General features: G+C 39.7%; 1 protein-coding gene across 1 annotated transcript in view; it reads left to right on the plus strand.

The window, feature by feature from the left end:
• Positions 1 to 211: 211 nt before the first annotated feature.
• The window catches only part of BAIAP2L1 (BAI1 associated protein 2 like 1), a 44738-nt gene continuing 26150 nt past the window's right edge, over positions 212 to 18799 (plus strand). The window contains exons 1-2 of the mRNA XM_015585240.2: positions 212 to 282; positions 8920 to 9006. Coding sequence (XP_015440726.1) covers positions 213 to 282; positions 8920 to 9006 — 157 coding nt within the window. The 5' untranslated portion in view covers position 212. The remainder of the gene's footprint in view (positions 283 to 8919; positions 9007 to 18799) is intronic.

Below are 18799 nucleotides of genomic sequence, written 5' to 3' on the forward strand. Positions count from 1 at the left end.
GCCAGGGTTAGTACACCTTGCCAGTGCCAGCACCCTGTTCCATCAGGAAGGTGATATGTCCTCGTCATTTTCAAATCAACATTCATGACTTTGTAACCATACTGTCAAGTATACATAGGTATCCCAGCCTACATAGTAACAAAATCTAAAGATTACTTGGTCTGCTGTTTGCTTATTTTATCAATTTGTTTTGTTTTGTTTGTCAGAATGTTATGGAACAGTTCAACCCACGGCTACGAAATTTAATAAACCTGGGAAAAAATTATGAAAAAGCTGTTAATGGTAAGTCCGTTTTCTAAATATATGAACATAGAGCACATAATAAAAGCCATTCAATGAATATTTTACTTAATTATTTTTAAATGCTTAATATTGAATTTTTAAATATCTTTAAATTGGTAGAAATTATTTACAATTAATTTAATTTACAGAACTTTGCAATGATAGGATATTGGTATATTTGAAATGAGTAAATTGAATAATAGGCTACTATGAGAAATGTATTTTAATTATCAAATCATGCCTTTGACATAGTTTAATATTTTATATCATTGCCATAAACATGTTTTCTATTTTTTCAACCAAATTCTTTATGAACTAATAACATATATGAAATGTATGTTTAATTTTTGTGTTAGCGTCTTGCTGCATAGGAATTATTCTATAAGTTACGTAGAAGAATTTCTTGCCTTTGGGTGTATCACTTTCAATAGTAATATGAGAAATAAAACTTTGAGCCTGAGTGGAAAAACATCTATACGAAAGGTTGAACTTAGATTCTCATTTCAAAATGAGCGCTTCCTCTAAAATGAATGTGAGCATTGGCTTTTATCTCTCTGTGAGAACCAGAGTTGTTTGCTAGTTTGTAGAGGTTTTATTCAGAGAGGCTGACATGCACCTCCACGTACGTTTTACTCCTAAAAGGTGAGTGTTGTCAACAATCACCTTAAAAACTTGAGATGCTAACAATCACCACATTCTAACATGGTCAAAACAGTTTTCCCTTGTTAGCAGTCGTCACCTTTAAAATATTCAGACCCTGGTTTCACCCTCTGCCCTGGTTCATTAAGACCATGAAGCAACATAAGTAGAACATTTAGTTTACAGCAGTTTTACATTTGAAGAAGGCTTCAAATCAAGTGTCATGTCTTTTATATGTCTCTTATTTCTCTCTTTCACCATGCCCCACCTCTGGGTGCTCCCTACTGGTATTTTGAAAATAAACCTGTGGCCTCTCACACTGGAAGAGTAAACTACTGTCTATTTCTGGATTTCTGTGCTGTTTGCCAGACTTTTCAGCGTCAGGAAATGCAACAGGCCTGGGATTTGTTCTCCCTCTCTCTCCAGCAATATCAGGACTTGTGCAGGCATCCCACAGCCCCTTCAAAGAGCAGGACACTTGTTCTGGAAGTCTTGCGCAGCTGACTCTCCCTTGATGACTGCTTAATCACAAAACTGCAGAGCCATTGCTTTAGATGCCCCTGTGAAGGAAGTCGCTGTGACCTGCAGTGATTTTTTTACTTTCTAGCATTTGTTGCTTCTCTGAGGCAGAGTTTTACAAGGTGACCCAGTGAGTAGCCTGCAGCTCAGCCTCTTGCTAAACCGGCTTCTCCCCAGAGGGCTCTTATCATTTAACACCTCCCAGAGACTGTTCCTTACTTTGTAAGGTGTTTCCAGAATTTCTGCAGACCATTTGGTTTTTGCTGAAGCTGTTGAGAAATTTAGATAAATGTATAAAGTCCTTGGTAAGAATTTGTATATAGTTGAGGATGCTAGATTATAACTCAGGATATCAGGCACAGCTAGCGAAATCATGGGGTAAGCAGTGTCACTGGAATTTGAGCAGCGGTGGTGGGGGTGGGGAGACAGGGCAGGCAGGAGGCCCTGTAGGAGCTGAGCCAGCTGATAGTTGTTGGGTTTCAGTAGGCAGATGCTGCATAGGAGTACTTCAGGCAGAAAAGTCAGTATCTAAGCCAAGACCTGGGGTCCATACTGGCATGGGCAAGAAACTGTTGGGGAAATACTAAAATATATTGCAGAATAAGGTCAGATCAGTAGTGCATTTTAGTGCAGCATCAGTTATCTATTGCCATATAACAAACTACCTGTAAACTTGGTGGCTTAGGACAATAATGGTCTATCATTTCTCATGGTCCTGTAAAGGCAGTGCAGTTCTCTGGACTCCTGGGGCTCACTCCTGCAGCTGCAGTCAGCTGCTACCTGGACCGGCCAGGAAGCTGGGCTCCCTCCCTCCTGCGGGCAGAGTAAGCTGTTCTAAGAGTGCCAGCCCCTGTGGGAGTTACATTTGCTGGTACCCCACTGGCCAAAACAAGTCACATGACTAAGCCATCTATCAGTAGGTAGGGGACTACACAAGCTGGGAATTCCAGAAAGTGTGATTTATTTAAGTCCACTACCATAAAAACCTGTCATGAACTCTGTGGAGTGTGGACTTACCCATTGAGCAATGGGAGACTCTTGAAGGGTTTTGAGCAGAACTGTACCTAATAAAATCATATTTTAAGGAAAAATTATCTGGTAGAAGTGGGAAGATTAGATTGATGAAGTAGATTAAATTGATGGTCAGAACTAACATGAGAGTGTCATAAGCATCATGGCAGAGTAAGAAGACTCCATTGTTTCTCCCCTTAAATTTACGAGTCATACAAGTAAAACTCAACAGAGGACCCCTTGTTCAACACAAACGCCTGAAAGATCCACGCGTGGGGAGTGGGCACACTGGAAGGAGTAGGGGAGGCCTAACAGGAGAAAGGACAGGGATGGCATCCCCAGACGCAGTTCCGTGCCCACTGCTGCTCCAGCTGGCGAGGTAGCAGGGGAGGAGCTGCGCTGCAGCTTTTACACTATGCCTGGAGCTTAAGAGGGCACGCAGTTTCCTGCCCTGAAAAGGCATCACCCTCCCCACCTTCCCATCGCAGCAGAACCAAGTGGAGGTGGCTGGGAAGTGGTAAATAACAGCGGGGACCGACGGCCTCAACTGGAGAGGGCATGGGACTGCAAGATGGCAGAGTGCCTCCTTTCTCCCAGATGCCCTGTTAGAGCTCAGTAAAGTCAAAAACACAGCGGAAAAAGGAGGTCACTCTGGGAGTTCACAAAACAGGTTCTCCAACACCCTCCACATTCCCCCACCTTAGTGGTGGCACCCCATAGCCAAGGTGAACTGGTCACTGAGAGGACCCACCATCCCAGAGGGTACGTGGCATTTTCCTTAACTGAAAGAACACCGCTCCACCGCCATCCCAGAGGTGCAAAGAGTGGGCAAGAGAAAACAAAAACTTGCAATACAGCACCATCTGCTGGAAAAACAAAAGAAAGTACCCTACCTATCAGCCTGCTGAATTGTTGAGAGCAAAACTGTATCTAAGCAAGAGAGTGCTACCTCCAATGCGTAGACAGAGAAACAATCCATCCAATACCATGAACTACATGGGAGCATAGAAAGAAAATGAAGTCTCCAGAAACCAAATCAAAATCGTGGAAGACTGATTTTAATAATAGAATTCAAGACTGCAGTTATGAAGAAACTCAAGGATATATAAGAAAACTCAGGCAGTTCACTGAACTCAGGAATAAAGTTGATGAACAAAAGGAGTACTTTACCAGAGATCGAAACTATAAAAAAGAACCAAACAGAAATTCTGAAGCTGAGGAACTCAATAAATGATATAAGAAATGCATTAGAGAGCATTGGAAATGGAGCAGTCCAGATGGAAGAGAGAATTAGTGAACTCAGAAACCTAGAAATGACCTATGAGAAGAACTAAAAGTGTAATAAAATGAAAGAACTCTATGAGAACTGTCTGGCTTCATTATAAAGAGCAACCTAAGGATAATAGGCATTCAGAAGGAGAAGAAAGAGATAATGGAACAGAGAGCCTCCTCAAATAATTGATGAGAATTTCCCAAGCCTATGGAAAGAACTAGACTTTAGAATAGCTAACAGAACACCTAATTATACCAATACAAAAAGACCTTCTCCAGACAAATGTTGTTCAAACTGTCAATAATTAATGACAAGGAAAGAATTCTCAAGGCAGCCAGGGGAAAAGGACTAGAACCTACAAAGTAAACGCCATTAGCTTATGGTCAGATTTCTCAGGAGAAACATTACAAGACAGAGAGTGAAAGTAAATATTCAAAATAATGAAAGAGAGGAACCATTAGCCAAGAATGAAATATCCAACAGAGTTATCCTTTAGATATGAAGAAGTAATGGTTTTCCCAGACAAAAGCTGGGAAAATTTGTCACCATAAGATCTGCATTACAAGAAATGTTTAAAGGAACTCTTCTACTAGAAAGAAAAAAGTACATAAAACTTCGAGTAAGATTATTAATAGAAGGAGGAAACTGCAGATCTTCAGAATAGGTTATTAAACAATTATAACAAAGTTTAAAGGTGAAAGGGGACATTAAAAATAACTACTGCAATTTGGTAATGAATGCACAACATAAATAGGGAAAATTTGTGACAAAATCATGAAAGGACTGAACAGTTACAGATGAATTAAGATAAGCAGTCAGAAGAAAAAGGAGTATTATATGTATGAGATTATTTTACACTAACCCGATGGTACCACAAAACAAATATCCAGAGCTGATACATGAAATATAAAAAAAGAAGAAACAAAAAAAATCATAGGAAACCACCAAACTGAAATAGCGGACAGAATCACAATGGAAAAGGAACAATGGAGATACAGAGCATCCAGAAATCAAAAAATAAAATGGCCATAGCAAGTCTTCATTTATCAGTAATCCCCTTAAATGTAAACTGACTGAATTCACCAACTGTATATTACCTGGAAGAGACCCATCTCAGCTCCAAAGAACACAGGTTCAAAGTCAAGGAGTAGAAAATGATATTGAAGCAAATGGACTCACTAAGGAAAAAAGAGAAAAAAACTCAAAATCAGAAATGAAAGAGGAAATGTTACAATGGACACCACAGAAATACTAAGGATTATACAAGAATGCTATGAAAAGCTATGTATCACCACATTTAATAACCTAGAAGAAATGGTTAAAGTTTTAGAAATATATAACCTTCCTAGGCTGAACCATGAAGAATTAGAAAAACTAAATAGACTGATCACTGGTAAGGAAATTGAAAGAGTAATCAAAAACCTCCTAAAAAAAAGTTCAGGACCAGGTGGCTTCACTGGTGAAGTCTACCAAACATTCCATTGAATATCTATCCTTCTTAATCTCTTCTAAAAACTTAAAGGGGGAATACTTTCTAACTCATTATACAAGGCCAACATTACCCCGATGCCAAAACCAGGCAAGGACAACACACACACACACACATTACAGGCCAATATCTCTGATAAACATAGATGCAAAAATCCTAAACAAAATACTAGCAAGTTGAGTGTAACAATATTTTAAATAGATACTACATCATGATCAAGTGGGGCTCATTCCAGGAATGCAAGGATGGTTCGATGTCCACACATCAGTCAATGTAATACAACACATTAACAAAACAATCACATGATCATATCAACGGATGCAGAAAAACATTTGACAAGATGCAACATCCATTTAAGATTAAAATAATAAAACGGGTATAAAAGGAAAGTACCTCAACATAATAAAAGCCATAAATGACAGACTGTCAGCTAATATCATACTCAGTGGTGAACAAAACTGAAAGCTTTTCCTCTAAGATCAGGAACAAGACAGAGATGCCCACTCTTGTCACTGTCATTCAACATAGCACTAGGATTCCTAGCCAGTATAATCAGTCAAGAGAAAGAAAGAAAAAGGCACCTGAATTGGGCATGAAGAAGTAAAACTGTCATTATTTGCAGATGACATGATTCTGTATTTAGAAAATCTGAAAGACTCTATCAAAAGACCACTAGAAACAATAAACAAATACAAGAAAGTTGCAGGATACACAATATACAAAAATCTGTTGTGTTCCTATATACTAACAACAGAGTATCAGAAAGAGAAATGAAAACAATCCCATTTACAATTGCAACAAAAATGATAAAATACCCAGGAGTAAACTTAAAGAAGGTAAAAGACCTGTACTGAAAATTACAAAACATTGTTAAAAGGAATTGAAGAAGACATGAAAAAATGGAAAGATATTCCATTTTCCTAGATTGGAAGAATTAGCGTTGTTAAAGTGGCCATATTATCTAAAGCAATATACAAATTTAATGTAATCCCCAACAGAAGTCCAGTGGCATTTTTCACAGAAATAGAACAAAAATTACTCAAATTGTATGGAAACTCAAGAGACCCAAACAGCCAAAGCAGTCAAAGCAGTCCCGAGATAAAAGAACAAAGCCAGATGTATCACACTCCCTGACTTCAAACTATACCACAAAGCTACGATAATCAAAACAGTATGATATTGGCAGGAAAACAGACCCAACAAACCAATGGAATAGAAATGAGAGCCCAGAATAAACCCACACCATATATGGGCAACTAATTTTCAACGGAGGAGCCGAAAACATACTATGGGAAAAGGAAAGTCTCTTCAATAAATAGTGTTGGGAACACTGGAAAGCCACATGCAAAAGAATGAAACTAGACTGTTATCTGACACCATACAAAAAAATTAACTAAAAATGGATTAAACACTCAAATATAGGACCTGAAACAATAAAAATACATAGAAGAAAACAGAAGCACTAAGCTTAACAGGATTTGGTCTCAGAGGGTTTTTTGTGAACTTGACTCTAAAGGCAGGAGAAGTTAGAAAAAAAATGAATGAGACCGCATCAGACTAAAACTTCTGCACAGCAAAAGACACCCTCACCAAAACAAAAAGGCAACCAACTGAACGGGAGAAGATATTTGCAAATTATATCTCTGATAAGGGGCTAATATTCAAAATATATAAAGAACTCATAACAACTCATCAACAACAACAAAACCAAACAATTTGATTGAAAAAAATGTTATATAATGTTATAAACCAATTTTAAATCCCCTCCCCCACAAATAAATAAAACAACCTATATGCTTCATCTTTGAAATGATAGTGGTAGGAAATCTCTTAATGTGTTCACAGAGGGGGCCAGAATTATGGAAATATTCTTCTTTATTCTGGATAAATTATATAATTTTAAAGTTAATTCAACTTTATCATAAAAACAAGGATAAGGATATTTTACTAGACTGAGAAGGTTAAATAGTTTTAAACATAAGTCAACAGTTAATGAAAAAATTCAGTTGAATGGGTTGAAACCAAAAATTTTGTTTAAATATTGTGTAATCCTGTATACCATTCTCTCACTAACTGGCTTTTCAGTTTATCAGTACCTTGCAATTTAAAACCTTCATACTAAAATACTTCATATATCAACTCGACAGTTTATTGGCTACAAACTTGTTTGCAGGTGGAGTCATCTCTTTTTCAGTTTTAACTGAGGCCAAAGAATCAGAAAGCAGCATAATTTAGAACTGAGAAAGTGAAGTATCTCAGCTGAAGTTACGTGCAATCCCTCTGACTTGCCGCTGACCTTGGGAATGTCCCAGAATATCTCCACTCCCCTTCGTGAAATGGGGTGATAACGTCACCGACCCATGTCTTAATGTCGTCAGCTAGAATAACTTAAATAATGACTTGGAAAGTCTGTATAAATGCTACTCGCTGTTGTGCTTTTTTACAATTATACTTTAAGGTTATACTCAGTCTTATGAAATAACTGTGGAGTAGAACGTTACATTTTCTAAACTTGCATACATACATAGTAAAAACCCTAACTTTTATCATTTTTAATTCTACAAGAGATGCTAAAATACACTAATTTGTTATGAAAATATTACTTTTTGGCCTGTAGCATCTTCAGCTGGACTTGTATATTAACTTATCCTATGATACTCTCCCACACACACCTTTTTTTTATATGTCAAATGTCTTTTTTAATCCACTTTTTAAAAACAATACCCATTATAAATTGGGGCAAAAAAGTTAGTTATAAAGTGATAGAAGAAATTGATATAAGCAGGTTCTGTTTGTTCATCCAGTGCTCTCACTGTTAGGACATTTTATAGATGACCGTCCTTTGTTTCAGGAAAAAATAACTAACTCGCCCAAGGAGGTCATGTCATTAGAAGTAAAGGTCTATCTTGTCTTGCCCCTGACTCTCCTCTGCTCCTCTCCAAAACAAAAAGAAAGAAAGAAAAAATAAAAACAAATCAAAATGCAGATTTCTGTAACTTATAATTTAGTCTTCAAAATCAGTTCAAAAGGAGAAATATTATTTTTTAAGATAATTGTATAGAAATAAAAGTTTTTCTCATCTCTGTCACAGAGGCAAGGGGCGGGGGAGTAATAGGTTATTGTTATTTTTCAGGTAATTCTGTTTTTTGTTTTTTGTTTTTGGAATGATAATGTATTTCAAATTCATAGATTTTCCCCCTGGCAACAAGTATGTTGTTTGTGTCTCAGAGCGTCTTTTTCAATAGAAGTAAAAATACCATTGAAGGATCAGTTTCCTAGGCCACCCCACCCAAGTCCTTCTAACTGAAAATATGCAGACCTGGGTCTCTGTGAGAATAACCGGCTCAGGAAGGTCTTTGGCTGGAGCAGACATGTTCCCAGCCCCAGTCTGATGTTAGGACCACTTCTGCTCTGAAACTGTCATCAGGGGCAAGCAGGGCCTTCCCTGGACGTCAGCGCCTGCTGCTGATCGATCAGTTCCCCAGGGCTGGTCCCAGGTGAGGGTCCCATGGGGCTCTCCAGTGGGCAGGGGCCTCTGCCCTGGCACAGCTATCCAGCACAAACCCTGCCTTCTGAGAGCCACACTTGCCACAGCCCAAGCTTTCCTGCAGCCAGAGGGACCAACGGATGTTTGGGAAAAAACCTCTGTGTCACGTCTTCCTTTCCTTGTCTAAATATGATTTTATGTGCCGCCTTCCCTGTCTAGCTATGATCCTGGCAGGAAAAGCCTACTACGACGAAGTGGTCAAGATTGGGGAGCTGGCCACCAGATCCCCCGTGTCAACAGAACTGGGTGAGCTGATTGTCCATTGTATGTAAACCCAACTTGAGCTGCGGTTTGGGGGCCTTTCATCCAGTGAGTGCCTATAAAAACACATGAAGTGGCCCAGACCCAGAAGAGAAAGGAGGGCTGGCCCAGCGTTCCGGTTTGTCAAGCCAGCACCCTGGGTCGTTCAGTTCTGGGATGATCGAGTTCAGTGTGGCCTGTTGAAAGTGGAGACTTACAGGCAGGCCAGGGCCCGCCCCGGCCTCCCTACTTCCTAAGAGTCGGGCTTCTGCTTTTGAGGCGTGGGCTCAGCCTTTCCCCTCGGATGCCGAAGCACACAGCCCGGGGAGCTTTGACCTACATTCCTTGCTGAAGGAGACAGGCGTGCTGGGCCTCCCAGCTCTGGCAAGAGTATTTCCTGTGACTCACCTAGCAGGAGGTCAGAGTCCTTTACGTTCTGTTCTTGGCTCTCCCTGCTTCCACAGTTGCTCTCAGTTGCGATTTTTCCAGTTTTGCTGGTATGAATTGGTCTCCTGTGCACACACAGAGGGCAGCCACACCCTCGGCAGTGCCAGCTGCACAGGGAATCTGGGGTTCTATTTACAGAGCCAGTTCCCTGTACCATCTCCTAAGTGGGGAAAGGTCAATTTTTTAAATAGCCCCACACATAACCACCATTTTTAAAACTTGTTAAATATGTTTTATTTTACAAAGGTTAAAATTTCTGGCTTCAAATTGTTTGTTATGATTTGGAAGGGTCAGAAAACCGGAGGAAAGATTGGTAAAGTGTGTACGTGTTTTTTAAAAAGTGGATCTGTCTCCAATTACAAAGTAGGAAGGGAAGCAGAGGAGGGCGTAGGAGCATGTGTTTAAGGCTCACATAATTCACACCATTTCTGCATAAAGTGTCCTGAGGGTGTTCAGCATTGCTTGGAAAATTCTTAACTGACCCCTGAAAGTGGAGGAACGAATTTGAGATGCGACGTCAGTGCTGGGGTTGGAGGCTGGGCCACCAGGTGTGAAATGGGTCTGGGTGCTCGTTAACATTCTCTGACAGATTTCATACATGAAAAGTTTATAAAGATCCCTAAAAGCGATAGACAAAACTTAAGCCTGAGGCGATGCTGTATTATGAACATCAATACTGCTGTTTTTAATAGACTCAGTTACATCTAAAAATTTTTCAAAATCCTGACTTGGGTTCTGCTAGTGCCATAACTTTGGCATGTTCTGGCGAAGACTGAACTAAAGTGACTCTGTCCTACACAAGGTCAGTTTGGTAAAATACACACTGCATTATATAGACAGAAGATGATAATAAAACTTAGGACATGTGAGAGGTGATTGAGATGATTATAGGGTTCCAAAAAATAGGACTAAATGAAAAAGACACATCCTATTTGTGTCAAGCATGAGGGAAAATAATATATGACCCTTACATTAAGCTTATGGTGCTCTGAGTCAGCATCGTTCCTGCTGCTTTAGTGTTTTGTGGTTCTTGCCACTGTTTAAGTAAGACTTCTGTTCCACACCTTGTTTTATTCAGCCGTAAGTTCCTAATGTTGAATCAGCTATTTCCACAGCAACCATGTTGTTTTAAACAGGAACTTAAAACTTCAGTTCCAATAAGGAGAGTATGTTGCAATGGTGACGTTTCTTTCATGCGGATGTGTATTTTACTCAGAAGGGGTGGAAATAATTTTCGTTGTGTTTTTTTGTTTTAGGTTGTTCTTTGCTTATATTCACTATCTCATGTCGTTATTACTTTTCTACTCATTTACAGCAACTCCCTGATAAACTACTGTCCTAGTAAGAGTTGCTATTTGGAGTTAATATTTGGAGGCCTAATATTAATTTATTTTGATTTGCATAGTTTTTTGTTTGTTTGTTAAAGTTTAGACTGAAATACTACCCTCTGTTTAAATTCCCTGTTTAAAAAAATAGTGGACAATTCATCAAATAAAGAGAAAGATCTAAAGTAGATTGTATTTTTCTCATTTTTCAAGATCTTATTGCATAGCTACTGACTCTTGGTATTGGTATTCATAACTGAATTATGAAACTTATAAATTCTGTGATAAAATTGAAGAAGTATTGCATATGTAAGATCACAAATTATTTCAAAATTTTTATTCATTAGGAGTATTGTTTCTGAAAAACCTTTGTTTTTCCCACACACATAAAAAAATCCTATAGTTTAAAATTTTTCATTTTAAAAATATTGCTCTAGAAAGAAGGGGATGCTGAAAAATTCTTATTTTTCTAAAACTTTGATTATAAAAGTAAGTTTTTTCCTCTTTATTTTCTTTTTAACTGTTTAAATTAAGAGTTGACATTCAATATTATTTCATATAGTTTCAGGTCTATGGCCGAATATTTACATAATTTACAAAGCGATTTTCCCAATTAGTCTGGTATCCACTTAGCTATAAAAGTATTTTATATTTTAATGTTGAATTAAAATATTTTTAGGGTTGCTTTAAGACACAGCCTTTTTCATTTCATACATATTTTTACATGAAATTTTTGTTGTATTCTGGTATTTTTGTACTTTAGGAGATAAGTGAAGAAAATATGCTCTGGGTAAAATATTTACTTAATTCGTAGGAATTTATAGAGAGAATTCAGCTTGGGAAAACTTGGCCACATACATCATGAATGTTAATCAGAGTGTCAAAGCGAAGCATTTCAGTCTCTTCTCACTTAAGGGGCAGAGGGAGGCTAACAGCCGGAGGAGCAAATTGATTAGACTTTTACTTTATGTCTGTCTTTTGGATCAGCCTCTAAATTAAGACAGAGCTGCGGCAGTACCCTTTCTGATTTCTAGCTGTGGGTGTTTCCCTTTACATATCCTGCTTTCAAGCATCAGCTCACCCAATGATGTGTGAATGATTTAAGATGTTTTTGGCCCAAAAGTAACAAAATATCCAACTAATAGTGGTTTAAGCAATAAGGGTGTTTATCATCCCACATAAGAAAGCCATCGTTAATTTATCCTATTTTCTATGACAGCATTATTGAGATCATGAATAGTACGATTCACCCATTTAAAGTGTACAGTTCAGTGGTTTTTCGTATATTCGTAAAGTTTTAAATTATCACCACAGTTAACTTTAGAATATTCTCATCACCCAAAGAAGAAATTCCATACCCATTGTCAGTCACTTCCCATTCACCCTCAACTCCAGCCATATGCAGCCATTACTGTATTTTATCTCTGTAGATTTGGTTATGCTGGATATTTCATATAAATGGAATCATCTAATATGTGATCTTTTGTGACTGCTTTCTTTCACTTAGTATTATGACTTGAGGATTCATTCATGCTATAGCAGGTATCAGTACTTTTAAGAAAGTTAAGAAATGACAGATTTTAATTTTCTATAAGTCTTCCAGATACATGTCCTTCCCCCAAAAATAGTCGTTTCCTGATCATTTTCTCTTGAAAATAAAAGATATTTTATGAATAGTCTGTTCTCTTATTTAGAGACTATTCAGAATATGTCATTGCTTCTTTTCAACTATAATTGAAAGTTATAGGAAATTATTAGTAATTAAAGAAAAATACCAGATTCTAGTCATTTTTATGAATGCGCTCAACCACTTGAAGATTACAGTAAGAATTGGCATATATTTTGAAGTCTCTTTTCAAATCGTTTTGCTAAAGCATCACCTTTTATCAGTTGTACCTTAATTGTAGCCAGGGGCTGGCCGGCATCTATTTGTAAATAATATTTTATTGGAACGCAGCCATGCCCATTTGTTCATGTGTTGTCTGTGGCCGCTTTCAGGCCTCGGGGGCAGAGCCGAGCAGCTGCAGCAGAGAAGCTTGGCGTGTAAGGCCTAACCTATCTAAGACCTGGCCCTTCACAGGCCCTTTCCCTGATGGTGGAAGACCTGCAGTGTCTACAGCTTCTTAAAGGTGAAGACTGAGTGATCTCCTGAGGGGTTTGATACCCTTTTCTCCAAAGAAAAAGCAAATCTTTACCACCTGCCCTCTAAGTGCTTGGGTTCGTCCGCATTAACAGTGTGACCCTGACAACCACAGTGGTGTCAGCAGCTCAAAAGCGTAATTACCTTGCCCTGTCGGGAGGAATGAACAAACAAACAGAAAGCCAGAAACCAGAGCTCAGTAGTCAGGATTTGGCAGGTAAAATATCTTAATCTGCTATGTTTAACTGTTAAATAATAAGTCATATGAATAATTATTCATGTGACTCAGGTTGTCAGGGTGTGTGCCTGTAGTCACACATATAAATCTTTATCACATGTACACAGTTCAACTCAAGGAACAGTACTTATTTAAAAAGGGAAGCTCAAATTTATGCAAAACTTCTAGTTTTGTCCCTTAATCAAACAACATTTATTTTTAAAGACTTAGTGAATATTGAAAAGGTTATAGGGGAAAACACATGGTCAGGGGAAAATGTTTTGGCAAAATATTTAAAAGAAACTTCGAACGTGTTTTAACATTTTTAAAGCATAGAAAAATAAAGCCTGTTCCCATTTATTTCCCAAGGAATAACAGGATACTCTCTTTGGAGAGTTTACAAATTTGCTTTGAGGTCCTTACAGCTCTCCATTACATAAATTTAGACTGTTATTTTGTTCCAGGTTAGTCAGCTATCGCATTATTTTTAAAAATTACTGAATTGTTTGGGCCAGTTTCTTGGGCGCAAAACAGAAGATTTTTATGCCCTCACCAGCCAGGAACCTAGAAAATGATAGGTTTTCTTTTGTTATTGATAGAATGTTTTAGGTTATGTCATTTTTAAAAAATATTTATTATGGTTTTGCCTTGTTGATAACTCAAAATTCAACCTGACAGTCTTAGGTCTGAAAAATAAGAGTAGGAAAAAAATCTGAAATGTTTTAAAAGAAATGTTATGAATTCACAAAAATATTACAAATAACATTCCTAAGGTCTAGATAAAATAAATGAATTCATACCAGAGTGCATGAGTGAGCTAAGTGGAGCCAAAGCAGTTGTTATTGACCAAAAACACTTAACTTTTACTTGCAAGTTTGGCTCACTTTAAGAGATTAAAATCCTTCCTACAAAAGTAGGAAACAGTAGGGAATTTATTTTATTTGCTGAACATAGCACCGGCTGTGTGCCAGGCACTGTCCTAAGCACCTTACAAATATTAACGCCCGTACGCCTCATCATCATAGCCCTCTGAAGTACATACTATTATTTCCATTTTACAGATGAGAAAACGGGGGTTCAAAGAGAGTAACTAACTTGCTGAGGTCACCAGCTGGTTAATGGCTAGTTAATTTGATCCAGGCAGTCTGCCAGCTATGTGGCCTGTCGTGCCAATTTAATTTTCTATGTCAGTAAGATATGCTTTTTCTGACATGCTTTATCTTGTGACAGTCAAGATTATCCTGCCCATTATAGCTCAACAGATAAAAGATTGTGTTAGATAGTGACTCATCATATAGTCTGAAACTGATTCAGCATGTATGTCTGTATTTTGTTTCCTTCAGACAATCAGGAGTCGTTACGAGAAGAACATTCTTTCTCTCAGCTTTCAAGTAACTAAATATGCAAACGATGTACCATAATTAGTATTAAAAAAAAAACTACAGATATAAAAGCTAAGTTGTCAAATCAAGATTAGTCAGTGTAACGTTTAATGCTTCCTGATTGCATGATGAGTACATCCTGGATGCAAATGTGGCACATCGTTGCCCATTTTTCATGATACTTTATGGTACTTATTTATTCTCTTAAACCTTTGAATTTTGAAGTATGTGAAGCACAGAATATCTTGTTTAAACCCAGTTTTCACAGTTATTCAAATTGGTCTTTTTCTCCTTCAGGGCTAGTGTGTGTCCTGTCAGCTGAAGATGGGGTCAGTGTGGAGTCCTTGTTCTTACGCTCTCAGCCATAACAAAGAACAGCTGGTCAGGGGGCCACAGCAACTGCACAGGTGGAAGTGCGGGGTGGTGGCCCAGGGGACCCAAGGGCTGTACCTTACCACACCACCATCACTGTTCACGAGACCTGCTCACACCCCGTACAGCTGTGCAGTATCGTACTCTGTTCATGGCCCCGTGCTAGGCCTTAATTACGTGTCAGAAACAAAGCCACTTTCTAACACAGAGGAGGGGAAGGGACTTTAAAGCATGCCAGGAACGAGCGGCTCTGGTCAGATGCGCAGGAAGCTGCGAAGGGTCGTGGCCCCTGTGACAGGTTGAGGAAGGAGGACAACTAAGTAAAAGGGAGAGGAACACGCCAAAGACAGGTGTAGATAGAATCATGACACAAGCGAGGCCTGGCCTGACACACGACCTCAAGCAAATGGAGATACCATACTGGAAGGTGACGGCCTTGGTTGGAATCAGGTAGATTCCTCGATAGTGGAAGTGGGGTTCTGAGAGTTTTAGGAATAAATGTACCTCCTCTGGTACTCTCTCCTTTTCTGAATGACTTAACAAAATTATTAGAAGTAAAGATGCCAACAAGCACATGGAAAGATGCCCAACACCAGCCATTAGGGACATGCAAATCATAACCACAATGAGCGAGCACTTCACACCCAACACAGTGGCTGTAATTAAAAAGATAGTAACCAGCGTCAGCAAAGATACAACGAAATTGGGACCCTCAGATGTTGCTGATAGGAATGTAAAAAAGAGCAGCCGCACTGGAAGAGTCTACCAGTTCCTCAGAATTTGAACATCGTTACCATATGACCCAGCAAATTCCATCTCTTGCAAGAGGTATGAAACACGTACCCACACGAAATCTTAGCAAAAAAAAAACAACAACCCACATGTCTGGCAGCTCATGAGTGGATGACAGAATGCGGTGTATCCATACAGGGGAGCAGCCAGGCAAAAGCCATGTGCTGCCGACACACGCCACAGCACGGAGGCCCCTCGAAAACGTGCTAAGTGAAAGAAGCCAGATGAAAAGGTCACATGGGATATGATTCCATTTGTATGAACTCTCCAAAGTCAGATCTCTTAGTGACAGCAGTCAGATTGGGGGTTGCCAGGGGCGGGGGGAGGGGAGAACGGGGTGACTGCTTAGTGGGTACAGTTTTTCTTTATGGATGGCGAACATGTTTTTAAACTGGATAGTGGTGATGGTTGCATAACACTGTGAATGTGCTAAGTGTCACTTTTGGTAAATTTATGTTCTGTGTATTTTGTTACAAGAAAAGTAGTAGATCACTCCTGAGAGTTCCCAGCGTGGGGTATCCTAAGTAATTCATACTAAATGTAACAGACATTGTAATAACTCTACATAATTTATATAAGAAAATAAATTTCATAAATAAAAAAAAAGGAAGCCTAGTGCACTTTTCCCAGCGCTCGCAGCCCAGCCGTGGTGTTGTTCATACCTAGTCATGGCCGGAGGAGAAATCCAAAACCCTGAATTAGGATCCGGATGGGTCAGAAATCTTTTAGGCAGCATCCTCCATCCTTTACGGCACGTCCCACGAGTGCACCCTCGTAACCTCACCACAACTCCTTGAAGAGTTTTACTTGGCCCTGACTCAGTATGAATAATGCGGTAAATGGATTGTGTTAGTATTGCTGGAAACACAGAATTCGGGAGTCTCGCTGAATTCTCACGACAGCCCTCAGAGGTGAGAGGTGTGATCCTTGAGCAATGTCGGTTGCAGGGGAGTCCCAGAAGGAGAGGCAGCTGCAGTTACAACACATGTGCCATCTCTGTCCCGTTCAGCACAACTTTAGTGATGCAAGCGTGTGAGAAGTAGATACACTCTAGGATGAGCTTAGGAATGTTTGTCAGTAACCAAATGAGCATGTCAGGTCAGGGTCCTGGGCTCTTCGTTCTAACTGTGAACTAAGTTTCTCTGGGCTCTCGAAACCATGGCTGTAATATACAGCATTATAAACTTGGTCTCCACCTTCAAAATACAACATAGTCAGGGAGATTATGGAAATGTATGCACGCATAGCTTTAAACCAGGACCGAGTGCAAGAGTAAGAGGTATAAACGCTACAGGATTTCACAGGAAGCGATGACCGCATGTGGGGGTAAGAGAGGTAGAGGGACACGGAGTGTCAGGGGATGCCGTGATACCCTGACGGCCGGCGTTGGACGTGGAAAGGGTGATGGTTTCCTGTGGAGGGAACAGATCGAGGGGACAAGGGATATTTCATTTTGCCTGAGATTTCAGACTCATGGAGAGGATCGTGGGATAGAATGAGTACAAATTCAAATTGGAGCCTTGTTATTTCAAGGGCTAGGCTGCAGATTCTGTGCTTGTATGTCTCATTTCAAATTGAAATAAGAACTCATTGTAAAAACTGGAAGGTTTTGAGTTATTAAAAGCTGACTAATATTTTAAGAGCATGGGTTCACAGATAAAAATTATGAGGTGACTAAAGAGGCAAATTAAATGGCAAGCTCTTTACAACTAAGAACTGGACTCATCGAGTCCAGAATAAGTCTATTTCTGTAACTCTGGAGCACAGTGAAGCTGATAATGTATATATATGACAGGTATTTATAACTCAAAGCCATGGCCGATGGTCAGCTGCTTCCTCTGCTATAACGATAGAAATTTGTGGCATACTAAGGTCTCTTTTCTCTACATATGTATATGATTAAATATTTCAATATTCTGTCATTTTTATTTTCTACTTAATCCTGTCCAGCTTCCCACTTAGTATTAATATTTTTAAATGACTATGAGTTCTCCAGGAAGTTTAGAACTATACTTTTATTTTATAATGAATCTTAAAATGCGCTTTTTTAAAAAAATTAATACCTTTACTAAACAATGAACCTAATAAACAGTTTCTTTATTTTAAAATATCCATTTTTACATAGTTAAAGCATTTGGCTATATAAACTTTATGTACTGCTTTTTAAAAATTTAACATTCTGCACGTATTTCTTTGAATTCATAAGTAATTCATTTACTCATCATTTTTGATAGTTGCCTACATTTCTCTGTTTTAAATTTTCCTCTGTTGGTACCGAGGTGGAGTCCTGTCCTGGGGAGGGGGGTGAGCATCGGGGCGAACACGGGATTTGTTTCTTAGCTCTTTTGAAAAATTATACCTTAACTGAAAGAAGAAAAAGTAATTCTATGATATTCTGAAGAGCACATAAAACCAAATATTCAGTAGTTCGGAGATCACGGCTTTTCTTTCCTCATTGAAATCGCAATGCGCTCATTCAGATGAGCAGCTGCCGTCTGGTTGTCACTGTTTTTCTAGTCACAAGGGATAAATCAGTGCATGAAGCCTGCGCTCGGCGGGGGCGGGGCCTGCACTCTGGTGGGCGGTAAACAGACAGGTCTGACTGCCAGGTCTCAGTGAGGGAGGGGCCGCTGAGTGATGGAGCCGGTGGTGGTGTGGGGCGGGTTCAGGGAGAGTGGCCAGGGGCAGTGGAGAGGGAGCCCCGCAGGGGCAGGCGGCTGTCTGGGGTGACCTTGACGCCCTGTGAGCCTGGGTCACCATGCGGAGGCTCGGCCATCTGGGCGCGGTTCAGGGTGGAGAGCGGGAGGAGATGAGGCCTTGAGGCAGGGCAGGCCCAAGGGCGCGGTCTCCAGGGGCTTGTGGGTCAGGGTAGCAATGCTGAGGTGGAGACCAGGAGCCTCGGAAGGTTTTGAACTCAGGGGTGACTTGGTTTGACTTGCATTTTAAAAAGTTCTTCCTGGCTTCCGTACAGAGAGTAGACTGGAAGGGTGGGACCCCGGCCGGGGTGGGAGGCTGTCCCCGCCCAGGTGAGAAGGGGTGATGAGCGAGTGGACTAGGACGGAGGGGCGGCCACGGGCTCGCTGTGCTGACAGTGCGAAGGGCTGCGGCGACGGGGCGTCAGGAT

Source organism: Pteropus alecto, unplaced genomic scaffold, assembly GCF_000325575.1.
Source record: "Pteropus alecto unplaced genomic scaffold, ASM32557v1 scaffold40, whole genome shotgun sequence".
Taxonomy (NCBI): Eukaryota; Metazoa; Chordata; class Mammalia; order Chiroptera; family Pteropodidae; genus Pteropus; species Pteropus alecto.